This window comes from Mobula hypostoma, chromosome 6 (genome assembly GCF_963921235.1).
Source record: "Mobula hypostoma chromosome 6, sMobHyp1.1, whole genome shotgun sequence".
Classification (NCBI taxonomy): domain Eukaryota; kingdom Metazoa; phylum Chordata; class Chondrichthyes; order Myliobatiformes; family Myliobatidae; genus Mobula; species Mobula hypostoma.
The window spans coordinates 55,133,990-55,159,597 of NC_086102.1; the positions used below are offsets into that span (position 1 = coordinate 55,133,990).

Here is a 25,608-nt window from a genome sequence, read left to right on the forward strand (position 1 = left end):
ATTATGATCAGAGATTAAGGGAGCTAGGGCTTTACTCTTTGGAGAGAAGGAGGATGAGAGGAGACATGATAGAGGTATACGAGATATTAAGAGGAATAGGTAGAGTGGATAGCCAGCGCCTCTTCCCCAGGGCACTACTGCTCAATACAAGGGGACATGGCTTTAAGGTAAAGGGTGGGAAGTTCAAGGGGGATATTAGAGGAAGGTTTTTTCCTCAGAGAGTGGTTGGTGCGTGGAATACACTGCCTGTGTCAGTGGTGGAGGCAGATACACTAGTGAAATTCAAGAGACTATTAGACAGGTATATGGAGGAATTTAAGTTGGGGTTTATATGGGAGGCAGGGTTTGAGGGTCAGCACAACAATTTGGGCCGAAGGGCCTGTACTGTGCTGTTCTACGTTAAACAAAGAATGATTAACAAACACTGGACTTCACTAATACTGCAGTTGATACAGCCATTTAATATGCCATGGACTTCATCCATATTGATTTGAATTCACACTATCACCAGCCTGACAAGTTCTCAGTGGAAAGGAGCACCACCCATTAGAAATGAAGCTTGTCCACGACCAGAGGTAACATGTCACACAGATATGGTGGCACTAGATCTGTAGTTGCAGATCCTGCTGTATTGTTGTAAAAATGCTGGAAATAAACAAACATAATTCGCTTACAAGGACACTGAATGCCGAATAAGCTTCTTCATGTTGCCCACTCTGGGTATCTTTAATTCTTTGGCAGTGTTGATAATGAAGGAGAAGATTTACCACTGGATATTGTATCCTCTACCTACGCCTTATCAACAGGTACAACAATGAACCAACTGATCTCAGCTTCAGTAAAATCTCATGTCCACAATTACACAAATTAAATGCACTTTCAGATTACTTTTATATCAAATGGTTAAGTAAATCTCTTAAGATCTGAGAGCTCATCACCAACAGAGTAGAATGAATCATTCATACTTGCAGCTCACAGCTAGTTTCTGAGTAACACCACTAGTAAACATATGCACAGAGGGAAACGTTGTGTGGCTTATGCTCCCCACTTGTATATATTACTGTTGGATTGCTGTCCCCTCCCTTGGGAGTCACACACATCTCGGGCCACAACCACAATAACGGAATTAAAGACTTTTTTTTCTGTACTCTATAGATGAGGCAGAAATTAATACAAATTGGTGCCTCATCTCAATGAAAGATTCAAGATTCAACAATGTTTAATGTCTTTTCCAGTACACAAGTGTAAAGGAGAACAAAATAAATGTTACTCCGGATCCAATGCAGTAAACAAAAACACAAGAAATATAAATACGTAAATTAGCTTATATACATTGATTGCATGCCCATAAGGTGACGCTAGGCAGAGGATTGTCTGCGCATAAGGTGTCCGTTAGAAAGATAAAATAGTGGTGGTGGGATTGATCAGTCTTAACTGTTATTGAGTCTGGTGGTCCTAGCATGGATGCTACATAGCTTCCCTCCTGATAGGAGTAGGGCAAACAGCCCATGAGCTGGGAGGTTGGGATCCTTCATGAAGGTACTGGCCTTTTCCCGACACCTTTCTGTATATATGTCCATGCTAGTGGGTAGTAAGCTTGACTGTCTGGAAAATCATCTGTTCTACCCAACTTCTTGCATCTCCATGAAATTTAAAAAGATACATTCAGTAAACTATTTCTCACTATCCTCTCCAATTTCAAATTAAATTTCCATATACACGTCCCTGTCAAATACTTTGCAAAGGTCATTAAGACACAACAGCGTGAACTGCTTTAGTGTTTTTGGCACATTGTATTTAATTTGCATTGAAGGCACTGAAAGAGAAACATTGGGTGGAGGTTGTTTCTCATGCTGGTTGATTTTCATAACCTTGTCTCCAGCTGGTATGTTTTGTAACTCCAGAAAATAATCGAAGGAAATACATGGGAGCCTGGAATACTTGAGCACTTGGTTTTCTTTCCTTCTCTTTATTAAGGCACTCACATATGACATGGTGGCGTAATGAGGTATGCCATTCACGTACTGCTTACATATAGCCATGATAAATTATTTAAACAAAGAATGCTTAATCAAACAATATATTTACAATATTACTGGAATGTTAAGTAGACTGCACTCTGCCCTGCTTAGTTATAAACTCCAACTCAATATAGAATGCATAGGCAACAAATTTCATGATATACACATATGCCAGTGATATTAAACCTGATTCTGACTCTGAATCAACTCAAGTGCATAATGTATTGCTCCTACCATGTAGACATCCACAGCATAGTAAATTTAAAATTGTGCCATCAGGCCTAAAGATTTAATCGCCGTGGAGGATTCCGTACTCTTATAGGATAATGTCTTTCCTGACAAGGGGGTCATTCTGCTAGGGCAATGCAGACTTTTCCCAGAGATGGAGAACCACAGCTCCTGGCATCTTCTGGATGTATTGGCATCTCAAACAATGCCTGGCAAGCTGCTCGATCTGCTAATAAAACCTCAGTACACCAGACAAAGCTTTAAACCAACACTTTTATTTTGACCATACCTAGATAGCCGGCATGTAGCTCCTCCAACACTTCAGTTCTCAGCTTGGACAGTGCAGCAACTCTCAATCCCCACGTAGGGCAAGTTCATCGTGGCACCGGTAAAAATGGGGAACTGGAATTTCTGCTGCACATTCCAGCTATTTTGAGTGTCCATGTCCACCTGAGACAATGTGCGGTCTTTTCTAGTTTCCTCTTGGATCATCTCTGCCATAACAGAGAGACTTTTGACTTGTATTAGGGAGAATATGTCAAGGGGAGTGTCCCCTTTTGCAAATTTTTCAGAAATTTCCAGGGTAAACAGGACAATCCATCAGCATTTCCATGATTAGTTATCCTCTTGAATTCGATCTTGTAATTTTGTGTCCTCCAAGAAACAGAGTCCATCTCTGCAATTGTGCTGCTGCTGTTTGTGGAACACTGTTCTGTGGATTGAAAATGGACACTAGTGGTCGATGATCAGTAATGAGGGTAAACTGTCTCTCATACAGATACTGGTTGACATCTTTTATACCCCAAACCAGACTCAAGGCCTCTCTGTCAATCTGCACAATGTTTCACTGCATCAGAAAGGAAACGTGATGCAAAGTTTATAGGCCTTCGCTTCCGTCACTCAGAACATGAGACATGACTGCACTTAGACCATAAGGCCAGCTTCACTGGATGATGTGAATCATAATGTGTGAGTACAGTGTCTGGCATCTCTATTTCTTTTACCCTTTAAAAGCCACCTCACACCGTTTGTCCATTGCCATTTCTTCACAATCTGTAGTAATAATTTCAAGAGATGGAGCACAGTAGCAAGGTTTGGCTGGAAACTGGTATAGTAATTGACAAACCATAAAACATCCACAAATGTGACACATGCTTTGCCCTTGGGGAATCCTCTATTGCTTGAATTTTCTCAACACACTTGTGTAATCTTTGTGCGTCAATAAATGGCCACAATAAATGGCACTTGGTTTAACGAATTCACACTTGTTGCATCATGCTCTGAGTCCATAATCTAATCTTGAGATTTCAGAGATGTCCCTTGTCATTCTCACTGGTAACAATAATTTCATCTAGGTAACACTGATTACCTGGGCACCCTTGCAGCACCTGGCCCATGGCTTTCTGCCAGAGTGCAGGTGCAGATGCTACTCCAAAAAATAAGCCTATTGTAGTGATAAAGTCCTTTGTGAGTGTTTGTGGTGAGAAATATTTTGGACTCTTCTTCCATCTCCATCTGTAGGTAGGCCTCAGCTAAGTCCACCTTGCTAAAGTGTTTCCACCCAGGAGGGTTTGCAAGATATCCTCTATTCTGGGCAAAAAATATTGTTCTACTTTCAGTTTGAGTTGATGGTGACCTTAAAATCACCACATACTCATTCTTCTTGGGTACTCGGACCACTGGATTTGCCTTGGAAAGAATTCCTTGAGTCATAGTGCAACCTAGCTCACTGGCGGCTTTATCATGGATGGTATAAGGAACCGGATGAACTTTGTAGAACTTGGGTGTGGCATTTTCATTTAACACTATTTTACCTTTGATATGTCTGAATTTTCCAGTGCCCTCTTTGAATACCGCCGTGGCATCATTCAGTGCCTTTCTTAATTCTCTTTCAGTTGACTCTGTTGCAGGGGATGTTGCATGCAAATTGTGGATGGATCTCCAACCCAGTTGTAGTTGTTTCAGCCAATCACGGCTCAACAATGCTAGCCCTCCTGTTTTTATCACACGCAAGCCCACTACAGCATGTTGGTTGTTGTAGTTCACTGTTATGAATGTCATTCCCACAGAAGTTATATTTTCTGCACTATAGGTTGTTAGTTGGATATCTGCAGGTTTTAGTTCAGTATCTTTGAAATGCCATTCAAACTCACTTTGTGGAATGACTGAAACAGACAAGCCAGTATACAATTCCATTTTAATTAATTTGCTGTAAGCTGTATTGCTTGTTTGTTGTTCGTTTTCACATGCTCAGTCCTGTGTCACTCTCAGCATTATCAAATGTTTCATCAGCAGAATGCAGATTAGTACTCTTTTTGAAACAGCAGCTTGACTTTTTAAAAATCTTTTTCCCTTCCCTACGTTGTCCATTTATTTTTGTCTACCCAACATGCTCTTTGTATACGTCGTACTTTGTTGCATTTTCTGCAAGTTTCACCTTGAAGCCTGCTTTGGTCTGGTGTATGTGAGCCTCTTCCACAATGGTACACAACTTGTTCAGCCAGGCAGGTTTCTGTTTAAACAATGCAATTCTGTTCATGCTCCCTTTCATTCCTAACTGCACCTCAATTGCGACTCTGGCTGCTAGTTCCATTGATTCAGTGATTTCAACTGTAAGTTGAGCTTCAGATAGAAGCTGTTTTTGAATGCTTTCTTGGAACATTTCACAAACTAAACGATCTCTCAATGTATCATTAAGCTCACTATCGAACAGACGGTGCTCAGATAATTCCTTCAGTTCAGCCACATATGCTGAAATGGACTCCCCTTTCTTTTGATTCTGCTTATGAAACCTAAAGCATTCCTCAGTCAACAATGGTTTCAGTTTAATGTTCCTGCATTCCATTCACGATATCAGTAAAGCTTATTTCGGCTGGATTGGTTAGAGCAGTCAAACTTCCAAGCAAACTGTATGCTTTTCAACCTACTGCACTCACCACGCCGGCGTTTGTTTCTTATCAGTTATTCCAATTGTTTGATAATATTGCTCAGTTCTTTCAGTATACATCATCTAGTTATCTGTTGTGTGATCAGGAGTGGGCTGAGGAGTGGCCTGTCTTTGTTTACTAAAATATTACTTGTTTATGTTTGCTCTCTGGATATGTTTAATGTTATGGTGAACTTTCTCTTGGAAGAAGATAATGTGTTCCAAACACCAGACAGAATTTTTATAGAGATGTGAGCTAAAATATTGTCCAAGTAAAGCAAGTAGTTTTATGATGGTGGATGTAATTACAGTTGTAAGGTATGTAGGATAGTTAAAGTGGCAGTTGCTAAACCAGCAGTGCCCTTTGCTGGAGTGTAGCGTGCAAAGTCAATGTGGAACCATTGTTTTAAAATGGCAAAGTTGGCGATACTGTTCTACAGGGGTTAAAAGTTCAGCAACAAGGAAGAAGTGTGAGAGGAGCCAGAATGAGTTACCATGTTAAATCCTTACTCTTACCACCTGCCGTGTCTAAAATCATTGGAAACAAGCTGATGCCCAATGGCTTTTCAGATGTCATGAGTTACTTTGTTGGAATCTCCATCCAGAATTCCGTGCGTCCTGAATTTGATTTTCTTGAAGAGGCAGTTCGAGTTTCAAACTTTCTGTATGATTCCATGCCTTGGTTTGGATAGTTTCCTAATCTCTATACCTATCATGTGTAATTGACTATTGAGTATTTACCAGGAAATATTGTTATTGTTCATGAAGTGAAATAACTGACCATTGTCCTTCAGTTAAGTCTTTGTGTAAGTTGGAGACTGACCTGATATCTAATGCTCCACAGATGTTCCCATATAGATCAGCTGATTCATCAGCTTTACACAACTTGACACGAGTTCTCTAATGGCCAAGCAGCCTGCAAGTGTAATTCTATTCTGGTTCACAGGGAAACACAAAACTTTTTGGACAATACAATTTTCCTCAAGGAAATTCACAACCCTGGTTCAGATCTGTTTTGCACAGTCCCTCTGGATGAGGGTCACTTGTTTCCCCTTCAGTTTTGCCGGTTCTGAGGTGACTAATCAGGCCAGAGGGAACCACTGATTCTTCCACAAATGGGGAAGGAAATTACAGATAGGGTTGGTACATGGGAAGTTTGTAAGGGGGGAACACTCCTGCCACTTATGGAGGACTTTGGCGTGCTCCTGATGAATCGCCTTACGTAAAGAAAACAGATGACGATCAGCTTTATTTGTTACTTGTACATCAAAACATTGAAAAGTACAATGAAATGTTTCATTTGTGTCAAAGGAGTGAGAGGATATGCTAGGGGCAAGTGTCATCATGCTTCCAGCCCCAACATAGCATGCTCACAACTTATTACCCCTAACCCTAACCATACATCTTTGGAAAGTAGGAGGAAACCTGAGAAGGTAGAGGAAATATATGTGCTCACGGAGAGAACGTACAAATTCCTTACATACAGCTGTGGGAATTGAACCCCCTATCTGATCATTGGTGTTGCAATAATATCACGCTGACCAGTAAGTTAGCATGCCAGCTTTTAAGGTATCAAAATAGTCAGAGACCGAAGGTTCCTCATAGAGAGTATGGTTGTTGCAGATCTTCAAGGAAATTTTGAACATATCCATGAATCTTCTTCTATATCTGCCTGATAAATATACAGTGCAGTACTCAAATGGCACATGATTGATACTAGAATTTAAAAATTGAAGTTAATATATTCCACACAGTCATTGGCACATTCCACATCCTGATAATACTGCTGGATAATTAAATCTTTCGCATTGCCTTGTAACAAAATGTGCAGCATTCCAGAACGTTAATGGAACACTGATGATTTCTAATGTTGCTGCTTGGAAAGAGTAGAAAACCTGATAGACATGAACCAGGGATGGAATGGATGATTACACGTTGGAATTTAGATAATTGCACCTCTTGTCAACTCTCCACGGACACCACTATCTGATGACAATTTAGAAACAGTAAATAATACAAGGCCTGGATTCAGAATACAGTAAACCACAAGAGAAGAGATACAGTTTGTATCTCTCTTCTTGTATGAATGAGGGGGATCTCACTAAAACCAATCTTGTATTGAAAAACCTAGATAAGGTGGATGTAGAAATGATGTTTCCTATATTAGTGAGTTCAGGACCAAAAGGCACAGCCTATGAATAGAGGAACGTCCATTTAAAACAGAGATGAGGAGTAATTTCTTTAGCCAGAGGGTGGTGAATCTTTGGAATTCATTGCCACAGATGGCTGTGGAGGCCAAGTCATTGAGTATATTTAAAGCAGAAGTTGATATGTTCCCGATTAGTCAGGACATCAAAGGTTTTGGTGAGAAGAAAGGAGAATGTGGTTGAGAGGGATAATAAATCAGCCATGACAGAATGGCACAGCAGACTTAATGGGCCAGTGGACTAATTCTACTCTTATGTCTTATCGTCTTATTGTCTATGGTCTAATTTGGTAACATTCTCGTGAACTGTCATGCATAGCAGACAGCTACTAATGCAGGGGAAGCACAGGTGGATATAGTGGATTGTAACTGCTGAGTTAGTACATTTATGATAAGTAGTACAGATCGGAAAGCTGCATTGATGGTGTTGTGATGAGTATAGCAAGTATACAAAAATGTAGGTCTTTGTTTTGAGATTAAATTATTTTGCAAGTGCTGGAGACAGCATCATGGAGCTAGTAATGCTCTGGTTGTGACTCTCACTGGCTTCAGAATTACTGATAAAACAGCCCATCGCGTTTTGCAGGAAGTATCTTGCAAGAAGCTGTCCATTCAGACTCACTGGTTTGCCCTTTCTGTATGTCTCTACAATTTCATCTCTTTCCTCTGCACTTTCAGACGGTGCATTCCCTAGCAAGTGGCTCATTGCATTTGCTATTGCAATACTTTATATGATCCTGTTTTCACCTAGATTAATATTCCATAACTAAGATTATGGCTATTTCTTCGATATTTGTAATGCTTCCAAAAATTGGAGAAGAGTCAATTTTCCTTTTGTTTAAGTAAAATGATATCCATTTAAATTTGTGTTTTAGATCTTATTCAGCTGAGAGAGTAACATTTTAATATTTAATATTATTAATGAAATCACAACATATTTGGCCTTTATTAACGTAACTATAAGGGTAGAAACAAAGCTTTTTCTAATATTAGATCAGCCAGCTTGTATCACTCAAAACTGGGTCAAACAACATCAGTTACAAGCAATATAAAGATATACTAGCCACATCCCTAAGTACAGCTAGTCATAGAATCAGAGAGCACTACAGCACAGAAACAGCACCTCGACACATCCAGTCCTTGCTGATCTATTATCCTGCCTAATCCCACTGACCTGCAGCCTAGACCAGAGCCCTCCATTCCCCTCCCATCCGTGTACTTAATCCAAAATTATTTCAAATGTTGAAATTAAATTAATCTTCTATCACTGCCATTGGCAGTGCTTACCACACTCTCACCACCCTCTGAGTGAAGAAGTTCCGTGTTTCATGGTCCCCTTAAATGTTTCACCTTTCACCCTTAACCCATGACCTCTAATTCTAGTCTTACACAACCTCAGTGGAAAAAGCTTGCTTGCACTTACCCTATTTAACCATACTGTATAGTTTTGTATACTGTACCTCTATCACATCTCCCCTCATTCTCCTGCTCGCCAGGGAATAATGCTTTAACCTATGAATTTACAAGTATTATTCCACTAAGAAATAAATATAGGTACAAGATAAAACTAAGGTCTCCTGGCCACTAAGACATTTATTTGCTCTAATGTCACCTGAGCTAGGAACCTTAACATAAGTTATATTTTAGACTGCAAAACAAACAACTGCTGGAGGAGCCCTGTAGGTCAAGCTAGCATCTGTGGAGTCAATCTATGGTTGATGTTTCTGGTCATGACCCTGCACTGGGATCTTCATTTTGCATTCCAGCTTCCAGCATCTGCTGTCCCTTATGTCTCCTTACTTTTCAGACTCTTTTCACCATTAATTGGAAAGTGATCTCTTCCCAAACTGATTTTCTTTTTCCACTGGGCATATTTGCATTTATGGAGAATTAAAACTAATATATTTTAATGTACTTTAGTCAATCAGAGTAGTTAATAGCACTGACGAAATGTGATAGCAATATGGCATTGGCAAAAATGTGAGTTTGTGAAGCAGTCATTCAAGTTTACTACACACACACTTGATCTTAGCCAAAAGCCCGAGAAGCGGTAAGTTTACAATTACAATTACTCACTGATCTGTGTTAGTGGTGGGATATTATTAACAAAACAGCAATTTGTATTTAGCATAACATGTTTCAGCCCTGGTTTTCACTGGAGGCATTTAGACAATATAGGCACCTTATATGTCGAAAACAAAAGTGTAAAAATGCAACATTACCCCTGAAGTTAAATTCAGCCTTGGTTTTCTATTTTACACACCACGATCAAAGATTTTATACAGCTGTTGTAAAATAGCAAACTAACAGAAAAAAATCTGAATATGCTCTCTGTGACCTTGCGAGTTTGACCGAGTTTGCATCCACCATTTCCACAACAGCAGCTGAGGTCCTCCAATCAAAAATGAAAGTACATTCAGCCAGCAGCTTTATAGTTATTATACAATACAGAAGTATTATGGAAATTGTTTCTGAAATGCTTACTGTTCATTTTAAGATTAGTGGTGCATTTCTTAGAAGCTTACCCACCCCCACTGTCAGTAGCATTTACCATGCCAATGGAATCAAACTTCAGATGCTGTGACAAATGTGCAACTGCTGCCGCATATCTAGCATGCTGGCTGGGGATGCATTTCTCTCTAGATAATATCTTCTGTGTCAGAATTTTAAGCCACATCCTTTGTATTGCATCAAGAAGCATCATTTCTTATCAGCAGTCTGAAAAGGTCAACTATGACAAATCTATATTAAATCAATATCCTTACCTAATTTAAATAGGTGTAAAATAGGACTTTGGTATGAAAAAAAAGGTTAGTGACACGTTACAGAATTTTAACAAGATTAAAGCTTACCCTCAGCCCTTCCACCTTCAAATAACCAAGCTATTGCTACTCTCGTGAACAGTGGAATGCTTCATGCAGTGGATGATACTCCACTGTTACCAGTGCCGATCCTGTATGGACTATTTATGGCAGGGGTCCCCAACCTTTTTTGCACTGCGGACCGGTTTCATATTGACAGTATTCTTGCGGACCGGCCGACCAGGGGGTGGGGGTATGGTTATGGACAAGAGTAGCAGTCAAAAAGTTGGGTTTACGCCGAGAAAGACTACAATGACCATGAAGCCTTGCGCGGGCACCAGTGCCCATGTGTGATCATGCTGATTTTTTCTGCAAATCGTTCTTGGCGATTCTGTTCGGGGGAGGCCGTTAATCATAATTGCAGTATAGGTGATAAGTGGCTAACACACTCAATTTCGTTTCTAAAACGGTTTGTCTAACGAATTTAATATTAAACACACAGCGCATATTTTTCTTGCATGAATATAGCGATAAGTCAATTATCAGGGGAGGAAAGGGGAGCTTGAAGTGTTGAACGAACTTCCAGTAGAAGTGGTAGAGGCAGGTTCGACATTATCATTTAATGAAAAATTGGATAGCTATATGGACAGGAAAGAAATGGAGGGTTATAGGCTGAGTGCAGGTCGGTGGGACTAGGTAAGATTAACGTTCGGCACGGACTAGAAGGGACGAGATCGCCTGTTTCCGTGCTGTAATTGTTATATGGTTATATAAGTCAATAGCATCATAACATTTTCCTGACGAAGGGTCTCGGCCTGAAGCGTCGACTGCACCTCTTCCTATAGATGCTGTTGGCCTGCTGCGTTCACCAGCAACTTTGATGTATGTTGCTTGAATTTCCAGCATCTGCAGAATTCCTGTTGTATAACATTTTAAGTAACGTTTGGATATTAAACACACAGCACATATTTTCCCTGTATGAACATATAAAATCATTGCAACACGCCAATATCGCTGAATCAGTGTGAGCCCTGGGCTTGTTTTCCTGCAACAACACGGTCCTATCGAGGGGTGATGGGAGACAGTGATACTCGAAGGGGGTTCCTTATGTCCGGTCTATTCTGCAATTTAGTTTTCATTGCATTCATTGCAGAGATATGTTGGAAATGGAAGCAACGTTTTCGGTGCTTTCGTGGCTATCTCAGGATATTTAGCCATGAATTTGATCCGGAATACTGGCAGAGGTGTTATGTCAAACATACTTTTCAGCCCGCTGTCATTTGCAAGCGTGAGGAGTTGATCTCCTTCCCGCGCTGACATGGATGACCCGCAGGTAATGACCTCGTGTGCGTCCAAGCTCAACAGTGCGTGTGACAGGGAATGAAGAAAGGTGCAGCTGACTCATATTGCTAAGTCATATCGTTTCCTCATGGCCCGGTAGCGCATGCTTTGCGGCCCGCTGGTTGGGGACGCTGATTTATGGCTTGCAGTCTGAAACTGAAGGGAAAATAAGAAAACAAGCTCTGTTCCTCACTTCCCTGTGCATGCTGGTTTTCAATGTAACTCCAATCAGAACAAGTTTCAAGATAAGCTCCAATCAGTGTGCTGGACATTTTGAAATTCATTTTCAAGAAACACACACTGCTGCATTTTCTGCCAAAATTTGCTTTATCACCATCATGGAAAATTTGGTTGTTGTTCTGATTTGTTAATAAGTCACAAATGATACTTTCTCCATTACTGAAGGACATAGCCAGTTGAACGCAGAAAATCCAAGCATTTGCCAATATCCCTGCAGCAATTCAGGCAAGTGCAATAATTGCCTGTATTATCTTTTTCAATGATAGTCCATTGGACGACCTTGTGGATGTCATTTTTCACAGTAAGAATTAATTTGTGTAATGTGTGTTTGGTGGCTGGCCAGTTTCTCTTTGAAGTGTTAACATATATAAGCTTTCAGAATTAAAAAAAAAATCACTGGCCCAGGTTTGGTTTAGTTAATGGTGATTGCTTTTATTAAATTGCAAAACATTCTGCAACAATGGAGAGGAAAAGAATTACATGTGAGATGTTGTGGACCATCATAACCAACAGGAATAGATTCCACAACAATATCTAACCTCGTGCCCCAGTTTAACCCTGACTCTACCACTACAATCAAGTTAGAGGATCACGCCTGGTTTACCAGGTAGATCCGGAGTACATTCAGGAAGCAACACTGGGCGTATTTAAAACTGATGGGCCAACCTGATGAAGCACAACAGATGGATCCTTAAAAGTAGTTGAACTAAGTGATGTCTACAACTGACAGGACAGGTCAAGGCTCTAAAGATGATTAGAATTAAAAGTCTACTGGAACAACCTTCAAAAAAATTGGTCCAAGCGTGAGTTAAGAGCTGAATTCTGGAGGAAAGATAAGAGTGACTCGTCATGGAGCCCTGGTAAGCCAGTGGATGACAGATGCCAACTCCACTGGCACAGAGAATATTGATTGTGGAGATTGGAGTTCAATGTTTGAAGTCCCCAGGATACCACTGTGGAAATTCACCCAGAGAGTGGTGGATATATGGAATGCTCTGCCCTAAAGGCTGTGGAGGCCAAGTCTCTGGATGCTTTCAAGAAAGAGATGGATAGAGCTCTTAAAGATAGCGGAATCAAAGGTAATGGGGATAAGGCAGGAACTGGATACTGATTGTGGAGGATCAGCCATGATAACAGTGAATGGCGGTGCTGGCTCGAAGGGCCGAATGGCCTACTCCTGCACCTATTGTCTATTGTCTATTGCAATGTCCCAGACCCAACCATCTTCAGTGGTTTTTGAAAGACCTTCCATCCGTCATGAGATTAAGGACGGGATAGTCACAGGCTGCAGTTGTAAGTCTCCAGTCTATACTTGACCTGTAAATTTTTGGTAATTTACTATTTTGAATTTAGCTAACATAGCACGGTGCAGTGGCATAACACAATAAACAGCTGTGAGATCAGGGTTTAATGTAAGGAGTTTGTACGTGCTCTCCATGACCATGAGGGCTTCCTCTAGCTGCTCGTTTCCTCCTACTTTCCAAAAGATTAGGGTGAGTTGAGGGTATGCCGGTAGAATGGCAACACTAGTGGCTGCCCAGCACAATCCTTGCTAATTTGATTTGACACAAACAATGTATTTCGCTGTGACAAATGAAGCTAACCGTTACGTTTAAAAATAGTATTTGCTAAATACAAACATATTTAACATAATCTCACTATCTTTTTACCAATTTGATTCCAGAAATGGGAAGTTAAGAGATGAAAACAGTGCTCAGAAAAACTGATTGTGATGTGGTAGAGACATATGAAATATTTACAGGGCTTGACAGCAAAGACATAGAGGTGATGGATTGCAAACTGGGATGATTAGAACCAGGAGTTATGGTTCTAAAATAAGGACCTCTGTCACTCAGGATTGAAATGTAAAGAAATGTCTTCACCCAGAGGGTAGTGGACTTGTTGAATTCTCCATTCAACAAGATTGTTGGGGTTCAGATGAGAGATTGAAAATATTTGTAATTTACAGGGATAAAGAACTATGGGTTTAAAGTAGGAACGTAATGTTGAAGTATGGGGATGTATGGGATCTGACTGAAATGTGAAGAAGCTGTGAGGGCGGAATGGCTACCTCCTGCTTTTAAATTTTATGTGATTAAATTCTCAGTTTCATTAATAGCCACTCCAGCCTTGACTGTGGGGAGGGCTCATCCAGACCAAAGCATTTGATGCACTTTGAAGCTGGAGGGACCCTATTGACCAAATAGGAGTTGACTTTATGGGCAAAGATTCTGCTCAAAGATCCTTCCAATTTAAACATGAATCAAATGGATAGGATTGTCAAGCGTAGGTAGCTCATTGCTCTCGGGAAATTCCTGATCAATCATCTAATTGTTTACCGTTCATCATACTTGGCCATATTAGTAGGTACCTCCTGGACCTAATAAAGAGGCCACTGACTTGGTCCTCTGTATCTTAGCCTATCCAAATCAAGGTTCTTCCTACATGCTGTGCATTGAGAGATGCTCTTCTGCACACCACTGATGGAATGCATGGTTATTTGAGTTATTGTCATCCTCCTATCAGCTTGAACACTCTCAGTGACAGTAACCACATAGAGTAACAGAGCACAGAAACAGGCCATTTGGCCCAGTGGTTCCATCCTGAACTTCACCTTTGACCTCTCTTTAACAAGGCACTTTTGTCCACAGATCTGCTTCTCACTGGATGTTTTTATGTTTCTCATGACATCCTTTGTAAACTCTGGAGACTTGTGTGTGAAAATCCTAGGGGATTAACAGTTTCTGAGATACTCAAACCACCCCCTCTGGCATCAACCATCATTCCGAGGTTAAAATCACTTAGATCACATTCTGATGTTGTGTCTGAGCAATAACTGAACCTCTTGACCACATCTGCATGCTTTTACGCATTACACTGTGCCACATAATTGGCTGAGATATTTGCATTAACGAGCAGGTGTACAGCTGTATCTAATAAAAGTGGCACTGAGTGTATAATTACTGTTTTATAAGGAATCACAGAGACTGAAGATGCTGGAATCTGGAGCAAAAAAAACACAAACAGCTGGAGGAACTCAATAGATCAGGCAGCATTGGAATTGGTTTATTATTGTCACATGTGGGAGACACGGTGAATAGCTTTCTTGCATAGAACTTCGTACAGGTCAAATCATTAAACAGCGTACTGAGGTAGAACAAGACAAATCAATAACCATGCAGAATAAAGTACAACAGCTACAGAGAGAGTATAGTGCAGGTAAAGAATATGATGCAAGGTCATCACGAGGTAGATTGTGTGGTTAAGAGTCCTGCTCATCATGCTGCAGATGGAGAGTCAAAGTTTTGAGTTGAGACCTTTTATCTAGACTCAACAGTCAACAGTTCAAGTTGAGACCCTTCAACTGAACCTGACATGTCGAGATTGAGATTCTCAACCCAAAATGTGAATTGTCCATTTCCTTTCTTAGATGTTGCCTGACCCATTCTTTTTACTGCTTCGATAAATTGTTAATGGTGAGGTTTTTTTGTAAATTCATTCAAAGGATTGGGGGGGCGGGGGGGCTTCATTACTGAGCCAGTATTGGATTATTCATTTCTTAATTGCCCTCAAGAAGGTGGTGGAGAGCTACTTCCTTGAATTCCTATAGTCCTTGAGATGTGGGTATACCACCACACTGTTAGAGAGGGATTTTGGCCCAGTGCTGTTGGTGATATATTTCTAAATCAGGATGGTGTGTGGCTTGGAGGGCAACTTCCATTTGGTGGTGTTCCTAGCTTTTGTAGCACTTTTTCTTCTACTTAGAATCTATAGGTTTGGAAGATGCTTTCCGAGTCTTAATGAGTTGCTACCGTGCATTCTGTAAATGGTACTGTTACGTACCCCGTAACTGGGTTGCCAAACCAGCAGAAATGGAACACTCGTTGGAGTCTGGATTACTAGGAACTAATAAAGTTTTATTAAAGAAACAAATAATACAGTACTCCAATCGTAAGGATATAAATGTAACAGGTTAGCAATGATAATACACACCTATACACAGAACTAGGGTAATAGGAATCAGCCAAGCTCTATCGCAGTCTAAGGGTAAAATGATCAGTCTTACAGTGACGTAGAGTTCATTTCAGCTTAGTGCAGTTCGCAGTAATCGCTGTTGTACCGTTGGAGAGAGAGAGAGGGGGGATGCAACTTGGTTCAGGCAGACCTTTGATATCTTCTATCCCGCTGTGGTCACCGACTATTAACCCGCCGTTCCAGATACGATCGTTCTTCCGCGGTGAACCCGGCACCCAGGCAAGGGCAGACACACACACCAGGTTCCCACCGATCGTACCTTTACACCCTGTGAGCCTATGGTCGGTTCCCGCGAAACAGACCTCCAAACTCCCACCACTTGTGGGGGCACACCGCTCTTTCCAGGGTCTCATTGTCTCGTGGTCTCGTGGTGTGTCGTGCCTTAGCGCACCTGCTCTTTTTATCTCCCTGCTGGGGTATCACCTGTCCATCAAACTTCAAACAGTTCAGGTTCAAAGCAACCGGTCTGTCAATATTCTGAATTGTGTTTCTTTTCCATTAATCCCTCTCTCCTCTCTTATTAGCATTTTGAATGTTTCTCCATTGTCTCTCTTATCTCTCTCATTAGCATCAATCGTCCGAAAGCTTGGTTTGGCATCACAGTACAAGCAGCTGCTAATGTGCATCACTGGTATAGTGATGTAATCGGGTACCTATCAAGCCAGTCTCCAGGTACAGAATGGTGTTAAGTTTCGTGAATGTTGGCGAAGCTGCACTTATCCAGCCAAGTGGAGAATGTTGCATCACACTCAAGAATTGAGTTTTGTAGATTGTGGAAAGACTTTGGGGAGCTAGAAGATGAATTGCAGGGTCCCTAGCTCCTGACTTGTTGTAGCCACAATGTACGTGCACATGGCTTCTCCAGTTCAATTTCTGGTCAGTAGTAATCTCCAGGGTATTGATAGTGACGGTTATTCCACTGAATGTTAGAGGATGATATCTGGAATTTCTCTGGCTGGATATCATCATTGCCTGGCACTACTGTGACATAAATGTTACTTGCCACGTATCAACCCTGACCTGAATTTTGTCCAAGACATGCTGCATTTAAATGTGAATTACTTCATTATCTGAGGAACCACAAATGCTGCTGAACATTGTGAAAACATTAGCGAACATCCCTACATCTGATTTCACTTTTAATAGAACATAGAACATAGAATAGTACAGCACAGTACAGGCCCTTCGGCCCACAATGTTGTGCCAACCCTCAAAACCTGCCTCCCATATAAGCCCCCACCTTAAATTCCTCCATATACCTGTCTAGTAGTCTCTTAAACTTCACTAGTGTATCTGCCTCCACCACCAACTCAGGCAGTGTATTCCACGCACCAACCACTCTCTGCGTAAAAAACCTTCATCTAATATCCCCCTTGAACTTCCCACCCCTTACCTTAAAGCCATGTCCTCTTGTATTGAGCAGTGGTGCCCTGGGGAAGAGGCGCTGGCTATCCACTCTATCTATTCCTCTTATTATCTTGTACACCTCTATCATGTCTCCTCTCATCCTCCTTCTGTCCAAAGAGTAAAACCTTAGCTCCCTTAATCTCTGATCATAATGCATACCTTCTAAACCAGGAGGCAAACTGGTAAATCTCCTCTGTACCCTTTCCAATGCTTCCGCATCCTTCCTATAGTGAGGTGACCAGAACTGGACACAGTACTCCAAGTGTGGCCTAACCAGAGTTTTATAAAGCTGCATCATTACATCGCGACTCTTAAACTCTATCCCTCGACTTACGAAAGCTAACACCCCATAAGCTTTCTTAACTACCCTATCCACCTGTGAGGCAACTTTCAGGGATCTGTGGACATGTACCCCGAGATCCCTCTGCTCCTCCACACTACCAAGTATCCTGCCATTTACTTTGTACTCTGCCTTGGAGTTTGTCCTTCCAAAGTGTACCACCTCACACTTCTCTGGGTTGAACTCCATCCGCCACATCTCAGCCCATTCCTGCATCCTATCAATGTCTCTCTGCAATCTTTGACAATCCTCTACACTATCTACAACACCACCAACCTTTGTGTCGTCTGCAAACTTGCCAACCCACCCTTCTACCCCCACATCCAGGTCGTTAATAAAAATCACGAAAAGTAGAGGTCCCAGAACAGATCCTTGTGGGACACCACTAGTCACAACCCTCCAATCTGAATGTACTCCCTCCACCACCACCCCCTGCCTTCTGCAGGCAAGCCAATTCTGAATCCACCTGGCCAAACCTCCCTGGATCCCATGCCTTCTAACTTTCTGAATAAGCCTACAGTGTGGAACCTTGTCAAATGCCTTACTAAAATCTATATAGATCACGTCCACTGCACTACCCTCATCTATATGCCTGGTCACCTCCTCAAAGAACTCTATCAGGCTTGTTAGACACAATCTGCCCTTCACAAAGCCATGCTGACTGTCCCTGATCAGACCATGATTCTCTAAATGCCTATAGATCCTATCTCTAAGAATCTTTTCCAACAGCTTTCCCACCACAGACGTAAGGCTCACTGGTCTATAATTACCCGGACTATCCCTACTACCTTTTTTGAACAAGGGGACAACATTCACCTCCCTCCAATCCTCTGGTACCATTCCTGTGGACAACGAGGACATAAAGATCCTAGCCAGAGGCTCAGTAATCTCTTCTCTCGCCTCGTGGAGCAGCCTGGGGAATATTCCGTCAGGCCCCGGGGACTTATCTGTCCTAATGTATTTTAACAACTCCAACACCTCCTCTCCCTTAATATCAACATGCTCCAGAACATCAACCTCACTCATATTGTCCTCACCATCATCAAGTTCCCTCTCATTGGTGAACACTGAAGAGAAGTATTCATTGAGGACCTCGCTCACTTCCACAGACTCCAGGCACATCTTCCCACCTTTATCTCTAATAGGTCCTACCTTCACTCCTGTCAAACTTTTTTCTTCACATAATTGAAGAATGCCTTGGGGTTTTCCTTTATCCTACTCGCCAAGGCCTTCTCATGCCCCCTTCTTGCTCTCCTCAGCCACTTCTTAAGCTCCTTTCTTGCTTCCCTTTATTTCTCAATAGACCCATCTGATCCTTGCTTCCTAAACCTCATGTATGCTGCCTTCTTCCACCTGACTAGATTTTCCACCTCACTTGTCACCCATGGTTCCTTCACCCTACCATTCTTTATCTTCCTCACCGGGACAAATTTATCCCTAACATCCTGCAAGAGATCTCTAAACATTGACCATATGTCCATAGTACATTTCCCTGCAAAAACATCATCCCAATTCACACCTACAAGTTCTAGCCTTATAGCCTCATAATTTGCCTTTCCCCAATTAAAAATTTTCCTGTCCTCTCTGATTCTATCCTTTTCCATGATAATGCTAAAGGCCAGGGAGCGGTGGTCACTGTCCACCAGATGCTCACCCACTGAGAGATCTGTGACCTGACCCAGTTCATCACCTAGTACTAGATCTAGTATGGCATTCCCCCTGGTCGGCCTGTCCACATACTGTGACAGGAATCTGTCCTGGACACACTTAACAAACTCTGCCCCATCTAAACCCTTGGAACTAATCAGGTGCCAATCGATATTAGGGAAGTTAAAGTCACCCATGATAACAACCCTGTTATTTTTGCACCTTTCCAAAATCTGCCTCCCAATCTGCTCCTCTGTATCTCTGCTGCTACCAGGGGGCCTATAGATTACCCCCAATAGAGTAACTGCTCCCTTCCTGTTCCTGACTTCCACCCATATTGACTCAAAAGAGGATCCTGCTACATTACCCACCCTTTCTGTAGCTGTAATAGTATCCCTGACCAGTAATGCCACCCCTCCTCCCCTTTTTCTGCCCTCTCTAACCCTTTTAAAGCACTGAAATCCAGGAATATTGAGAATCCATTCCTGCCCTGATGCCCGCCAAGTTTCTGTAATGGCCACTACATCATAATTCCATGTATGTATCCAAGCTCTCAGTTCATCACCTTTGTTCCTGATGCTTCTTGCATTGAGGTACACACATTTCAGCCCTTCTACCTTACTGTCTTTACACCATTTATTCTGCTTCTCTTTCCTCAAAGCCTCTCTGTATGTTAGATCTTTTTACTCCATGCACTTCTTTCACTGCTCTATCGCTTTGGGTCCCATCCCCCTCACAAATTAGTTTAAACCCTCCCAAACCATGCTAGCAAAACCTACCTGCAAGGATATTGCTCCCCCTCGAGTTCAGGTGCAACCCATCCAATCTGTACAGGTCCAACCTTCCCCAGAAGAGATCCCAATGATCTAAAAATCTAAAACCCTGCTCCCTGCACCAACTCCTCAACCACGCATTCAACTGCCATCTCCTCCAATTCTTACCATCACTGTCACGTAGCACTGGCAGCAATCCTGAGAACGCCATCCTTGAGGCCCTGTTCTTCAGCCTTCTGCCTAGTTCCCGAAACTCACACTTCAGGACCTCATCCCTCTTCCTGCCTATGTCGTTGGTCCCAACATGTATAACGACTTCTGGTTGCTTTCCCTCTCGTACCAGGATGACATCCCAGACCCTGGCACCCGGGAGGCAACAAACCATGCGGGTGTCCTTCTCATGTCCACAAAATCTCCTGTCTACTCCCCTGACTATAGATTCTCCAATGACGACAGCTCTCCTCTTCTCCGTCCCACCCTTCTGCACCACAGGGTCAGACTCAGTGCCGGAGGCCTTGCCACCATGGCTCACACCTGGTCGGTCGTCCCCGCCAATAGTATCCAGGACGGTAAACTTATTATTCAGGGGAATGGCTACAGGGGTGCTCTGCACTACCTGTCTGCTCACCTTCGCTTTCCCCCTTCTGACTGTCACCCAACGACCTGCTTCCGACAGCCTAGGTGTGACTACCTCCCTGTAGCTCTCATCTATGACTGCCTCATTCTCCCTTATGAGTCGAAGGTCATCCAGCTGCTGCTCCAGATTCCTTACACGGTCTTCCAGATCGCCCAGCCATATGCACTTCTGGCAGACGTGACTCTGTGGGAGAGGGGCGTTCCCCCAAGACTGCCACATCTCACATGACAGGCACGTCACCGTCTCAGGAGACATTGTAAAGACTAACTGCGAGCAAGCTTGTCCTCCGCCTCTTCTCGTCGAAGCCTCTCGAGTGAAAGCCTCAAAGCTCCACTCCTTCACTGGACCACTCACGCACTGGCATATGTTCTACGTTCTATGACCAGGAGATATGTCAGAAGCCTAACTGAGCTTCTGTGGGCAGGTATATTCCTGTTGTATGGATACTAATCATGGTATATAAAACAGTGCACATTTCAGTTCCTGGGAGACTTAGTTTACTTTTTCAAAATTATTCTCAGCCATTTATATTCATTAATAGGTATTGGGATTAGTACAAATTAGAACTGAGCTCCTTAATGATTGTTTAATACGAACTGACAAAAAATGCTAATGATTGTGGAAATTGGTCTTCTGCTGAGCAAGTAAATTAATAAGATTGGATTCCTTCAGAAAACGGATGCATTCTATGAAATAGAAACGAGATGTGGCTACACCACATGGTTCCTATACTTCTTACAGCAGCAGGTGTAAATAATTGAAAGCACGTATTGCACACACTCCTTTCTGAGTGAAATCAATTCCCGTTCGCTCGAATGCTCCCCAGTATAAGTGGGTTTAGGAATTAGCAACTGCTCAGGAAAAAGCAGAAGATTTTAATGAACACAGGTCCTGGTACAACTGATCTTGAGTTCTGTTGGTGGAGCTCAGCATTGGGAATAGAGGTACCGTAGAGACTCAGCAAAGAGATGATGCTCATCAACTTTGCCCCTGACCCTCAGCTGCCCGGCCACCTAGTAGCAATATCTTTTCTTTCAACTGGATGAGGGTTTGATCACCCTGGAAAAAACTTAAGTCCTTGATTATTTTACCTTAAGTTTTACATTGTTAATATTTTAAGATATCATTACTTAAATTTGATTGTAATTTTTTTTATTTTTAAATCTATTTTAATAGTTTTCAGTGCCCCTGTTTATTGGTGACAGTTAATAACTAGCAAGTCTTTTACCGTGATGAGCTGACAGAGACTAGGGTGGTATTCTTATGGAAAGGGATACATTTAATGAGATCTATTCTTCACTCAAAGCTCACTGCCAGTGAGAACGTAACAAACAGGAGCAATAGTAGACAATTTAGCCACTCGAGGCCACTCAATTATTCAGTAAGACTAAAGCTGATGTTCTCCACCACGCTCATATTCCTGCACTAAACCATATCCCTTGATTGCAGGATAAATATATTTGGGCTGGCACTGCAGGTGATGACTCCAGGCAGTGGTTGGGTTCAGGATGAAATGGCCTTTTATGGAAATTTTATAATGGACTGCATGTAAGGGATGGAAACTGCAAAATAAAAATGTATTTTTGATGTATCACAGAGAGAGATATATATACTTGGGCTCAACAAAAGAAATGCTCTCAGATGTATGCAGTAAAAGCAAAATAGTGAAGTGTATGCCTCCAATGATTGAAGGAAGGGCGACAGATGTAGTCATTTTCGCCCCTCACACCTGCCCACCATTCAATAAAAACATGGCTGATTGTTTGCCTCAGCATAACTTTTCTGTATCAACTACATATTCCTTAATATTCAAAAATCTGTCCATCTTTGATCTGAATATACTCACAATCTCATGGGTAGAGAAGCCCAAAGAGGTGAAATCCATCAATGAAGACATTTCTTCTCATCTCTGCTTGAATAACCCCCCTCTTACTTTAAATCTGTGATGCTTATATCAAGCCCTGGGACTGAATTGTAGTTTAATTTGCAAAGTTGCATTTTACATTGGAATAATTTACAGATAATTACTTGCATCACAATAAAAATGGTACACATGTTGACTCCTAATGATAATATCATAATCATCTACTTTACAATTAAGAAGAAGAGTTAATATTACTGGTGGGGCTGACTCAGAATCTTTGCACTCAGATTTTCCTTAATGATAACATGGAGACAACGCACAATTCAAATCCAGACAACAAAATTCCTTCTGGAGCAGCCACGCTTTGTTGTAATTGGCTAAATTCAATAATGTTAAACAATAAATATACAATGTTTTCACTCCTGACACCACCATTTACATTACTGTTATTTTGCAATCCCAACACAACAACCTGCAAAGAAAATCTTTGCATTCTATTTCTCACAAAGGCTGCCCTTCATAATTAATTATGGCATAACAATTGTTATTTTGAACAAGACTCTTGGAGGCCACGCTTATCCTTCTGCAGTTCCATCTCTTTTCTGTAGCCTTGAAAATAAAAAATAAATAGTTTATACATCTTGACATTTCATCTATACTGCAGCTGGATAAATCCTGGGAATATGAACTGTAAAACACACTGTACAGGAACAATTGTTCATTAAATAGAAAGAAAACAAAAATAAAAACTATAAAAGACATACAAATAACTTGGATGTTTTAAAGAATGAAACAAACGCTACCACTACAGTAGAACTGTAATTATTAGGACATAATCCTTTAAAAGGTAAAATATTCAGTTGTGGCATCTAAGTACAGATAAGCTATTTCCTATTTTGGGGATAAATTTAGTTGCTGATTGGCAGCTACTTATAAATCTTTAGTTGTATCTGTGTCCTGAATAAGTTAACCTTTAGGTTAAAAGGAGGCAGTAAGCAACAAATGATTTTCTTTTCCTATTGCCCTTTATCAATAAAGTTATTTCCTCAATGATAAGTTCTACCAGTTCAGCTGTGATTTGTTTCTGCATTGCAAATATAATATTAGAATCAGTTCCACATGTGACAGATACTTTATTTGTAACACATTCAAGATGATAAACACATTAAATGCATGTTTTGCAGGAAAATAAATAAATGAATATGCACTGCATTATTTTGTGTTACTTTGAGAATGTTAGTTTTTTTTGCAAATCCCACAGTATTCGAGCCATATATCATTTAAGTACAACAATAATCTAGGATGCTCAGAAAATAAGCTATTTATATCTAAATGCAAAATCAATTAATGATATGATATGCAAATCTGAAATAAGTTAATTTGATGCATATTTCTAATGACCCAATAAATGCTTTATGTCTTCCCAGATAAAGAAATGTCCTTTAATCAGGCTGCATATATTATCACAGGTGTAATTGTAGCAGTAATCGCCACTGGAATCCTAATTTTATTGTTAAACTTTGTTCACGTAAGTAATAACAATTTACTAATTTGCATGTATATTTGAGGATAAAGGCTACACCAAATCAGAAATTTAATAAACATTCCTTAATTGCTACACAGACCTTCTACATTTTGCCCTAATTGAATTGCAACCACTCATCTGTGTTTTCTTTTGCTTCCAATTATTTTTATACTGGTTTTTCATAAGCTCATTTAAAAATTTAAATGGGGTTTGACCAAAAGCCTATTTCTTTTCTTTTGCATTCTAGTTTTCTTGAAATAGAGGCCCTTAACTTCATTTTTCAGCATTTTTAACTTCCAATTCCATATTTTAATCATTATTGAACTTCCAAATTCACCTGCAAACTTTGATACATGAATCTTTCTTCATCCAAATGAACATTAAGGAGATGTGGCCCCAGAGCAGATCCTAGGAAGCATTATTTGTCATATGTTTTAAATGAGAGAATAAACCTTTCATTTTTACTCAGTTCCAGTTTACCAACCAGTTTTTAGACTTCAAGATTACCTCCAATTATTTATCTATTTGGTAATAATCTATTTTACAGAACCTCTTTATTTGCCTGTTGGAAATCCAGACATTGCCTTTTCCATAGCGATGATCCTAAAATATCTTCCAATTAGCTTGATTTGCCTGACCCTTGACCTTTCTACAATCACAGCCCAGGCTGACTCTTTGATCAGATCTTATTTGACTCATTACTCAGTTGCTCTACCCTAATAACACGAATAGTCTTATCCCCACAGTTGGTCCTGGGGGCTTCTAGCTTCCACCCATCTGAATTAACTGGGAAGCATTTGTAAGGTTTCAACCACATGTCACAGTTCAGGATTCAAGAATACTTTAGAAGATAAATACAGAAAACTATCAATTCAGTTTATATGGGACAATTGGCCCTCAAAAACAAAACTTCTCCATGCAAGTGAGCATGGAGAGGATGTGAGAGTAACCATAGATGAGGTAAGTGATTGACAGTGGGTAGGGTATATGTGGGGCTGGGAGTGAGTGTGCAAGTTCTGCGAGGAGCAGTGAGTGAGTGTGTGATGTGTGAAGGAGGACATAAAGTTACCACAGTCAGGGTGTGAGGAGGCTGCAGGTGACCACATGTGAGAGGTAAATGATAAACACAAGAGATTCTGCAGAAGGGGGAAATCCAGAGACCTTGAAGGATCTTGGCCCAAAATGTTGACTGTTTACTCCTTTACATAGACGCTGCCTGACCTGCTGAGTTCCTCCAGCATTTTGTGTCTGTTACGTGGGAGGGGAGTCAGATCTCTGGAGATTAGGGGAAATTTTGACATGACCTTGGATGTTGTGTGAGGGAGTGACTGTGAATTGATCTGGGAGCTATACCTGATAATACAGAGAATACTTATGGAATGACTACGGGTGTTACAGGAGGATCTCTGGACTAGGTGGGTAAATTGAGGTGAGGGTGGCAGGAGGTCAGGGTCAGTAACCTTGAAAGGAATATGGTGCCAAAGGCCTTAGAAATTGCAGGGTATTCAGTGTTGTAAAATCTTCTAAATTTCTTTAATCTGCTGGATTTAGCCAGGGTGGGGAACTTTGCCATCATGTATCAGAAAGAGAAACAAAATAATTGAACCATGTTGATTC

At 41.2% G+C, this 25,608-nt stretch overlaps 1 protein-coding gene across 1 annotated transcript in view; it reads left to right on the top strand.

The window, feature by feature from the left end:
* LOC134347547 (T-cell immunoreceptor with Ig and ITIM domains-like) overlaps positions 1–25,608 on the top strand; it is a 72,723-nt gene that overhangs the window by 43,750 nt on the left and 3,365 nt on the right. Inside the window, exon 4 of the mRNA XM_063049903.1 lies at positions 23,894–23,994. Coding sequence (XP_062905973.1) covers positions 23,894–23,994 — 101 coding nt within the window. The remainder of the gene's footprint in view (positions 1–23,893; positions 23,995–25,608) is intronic.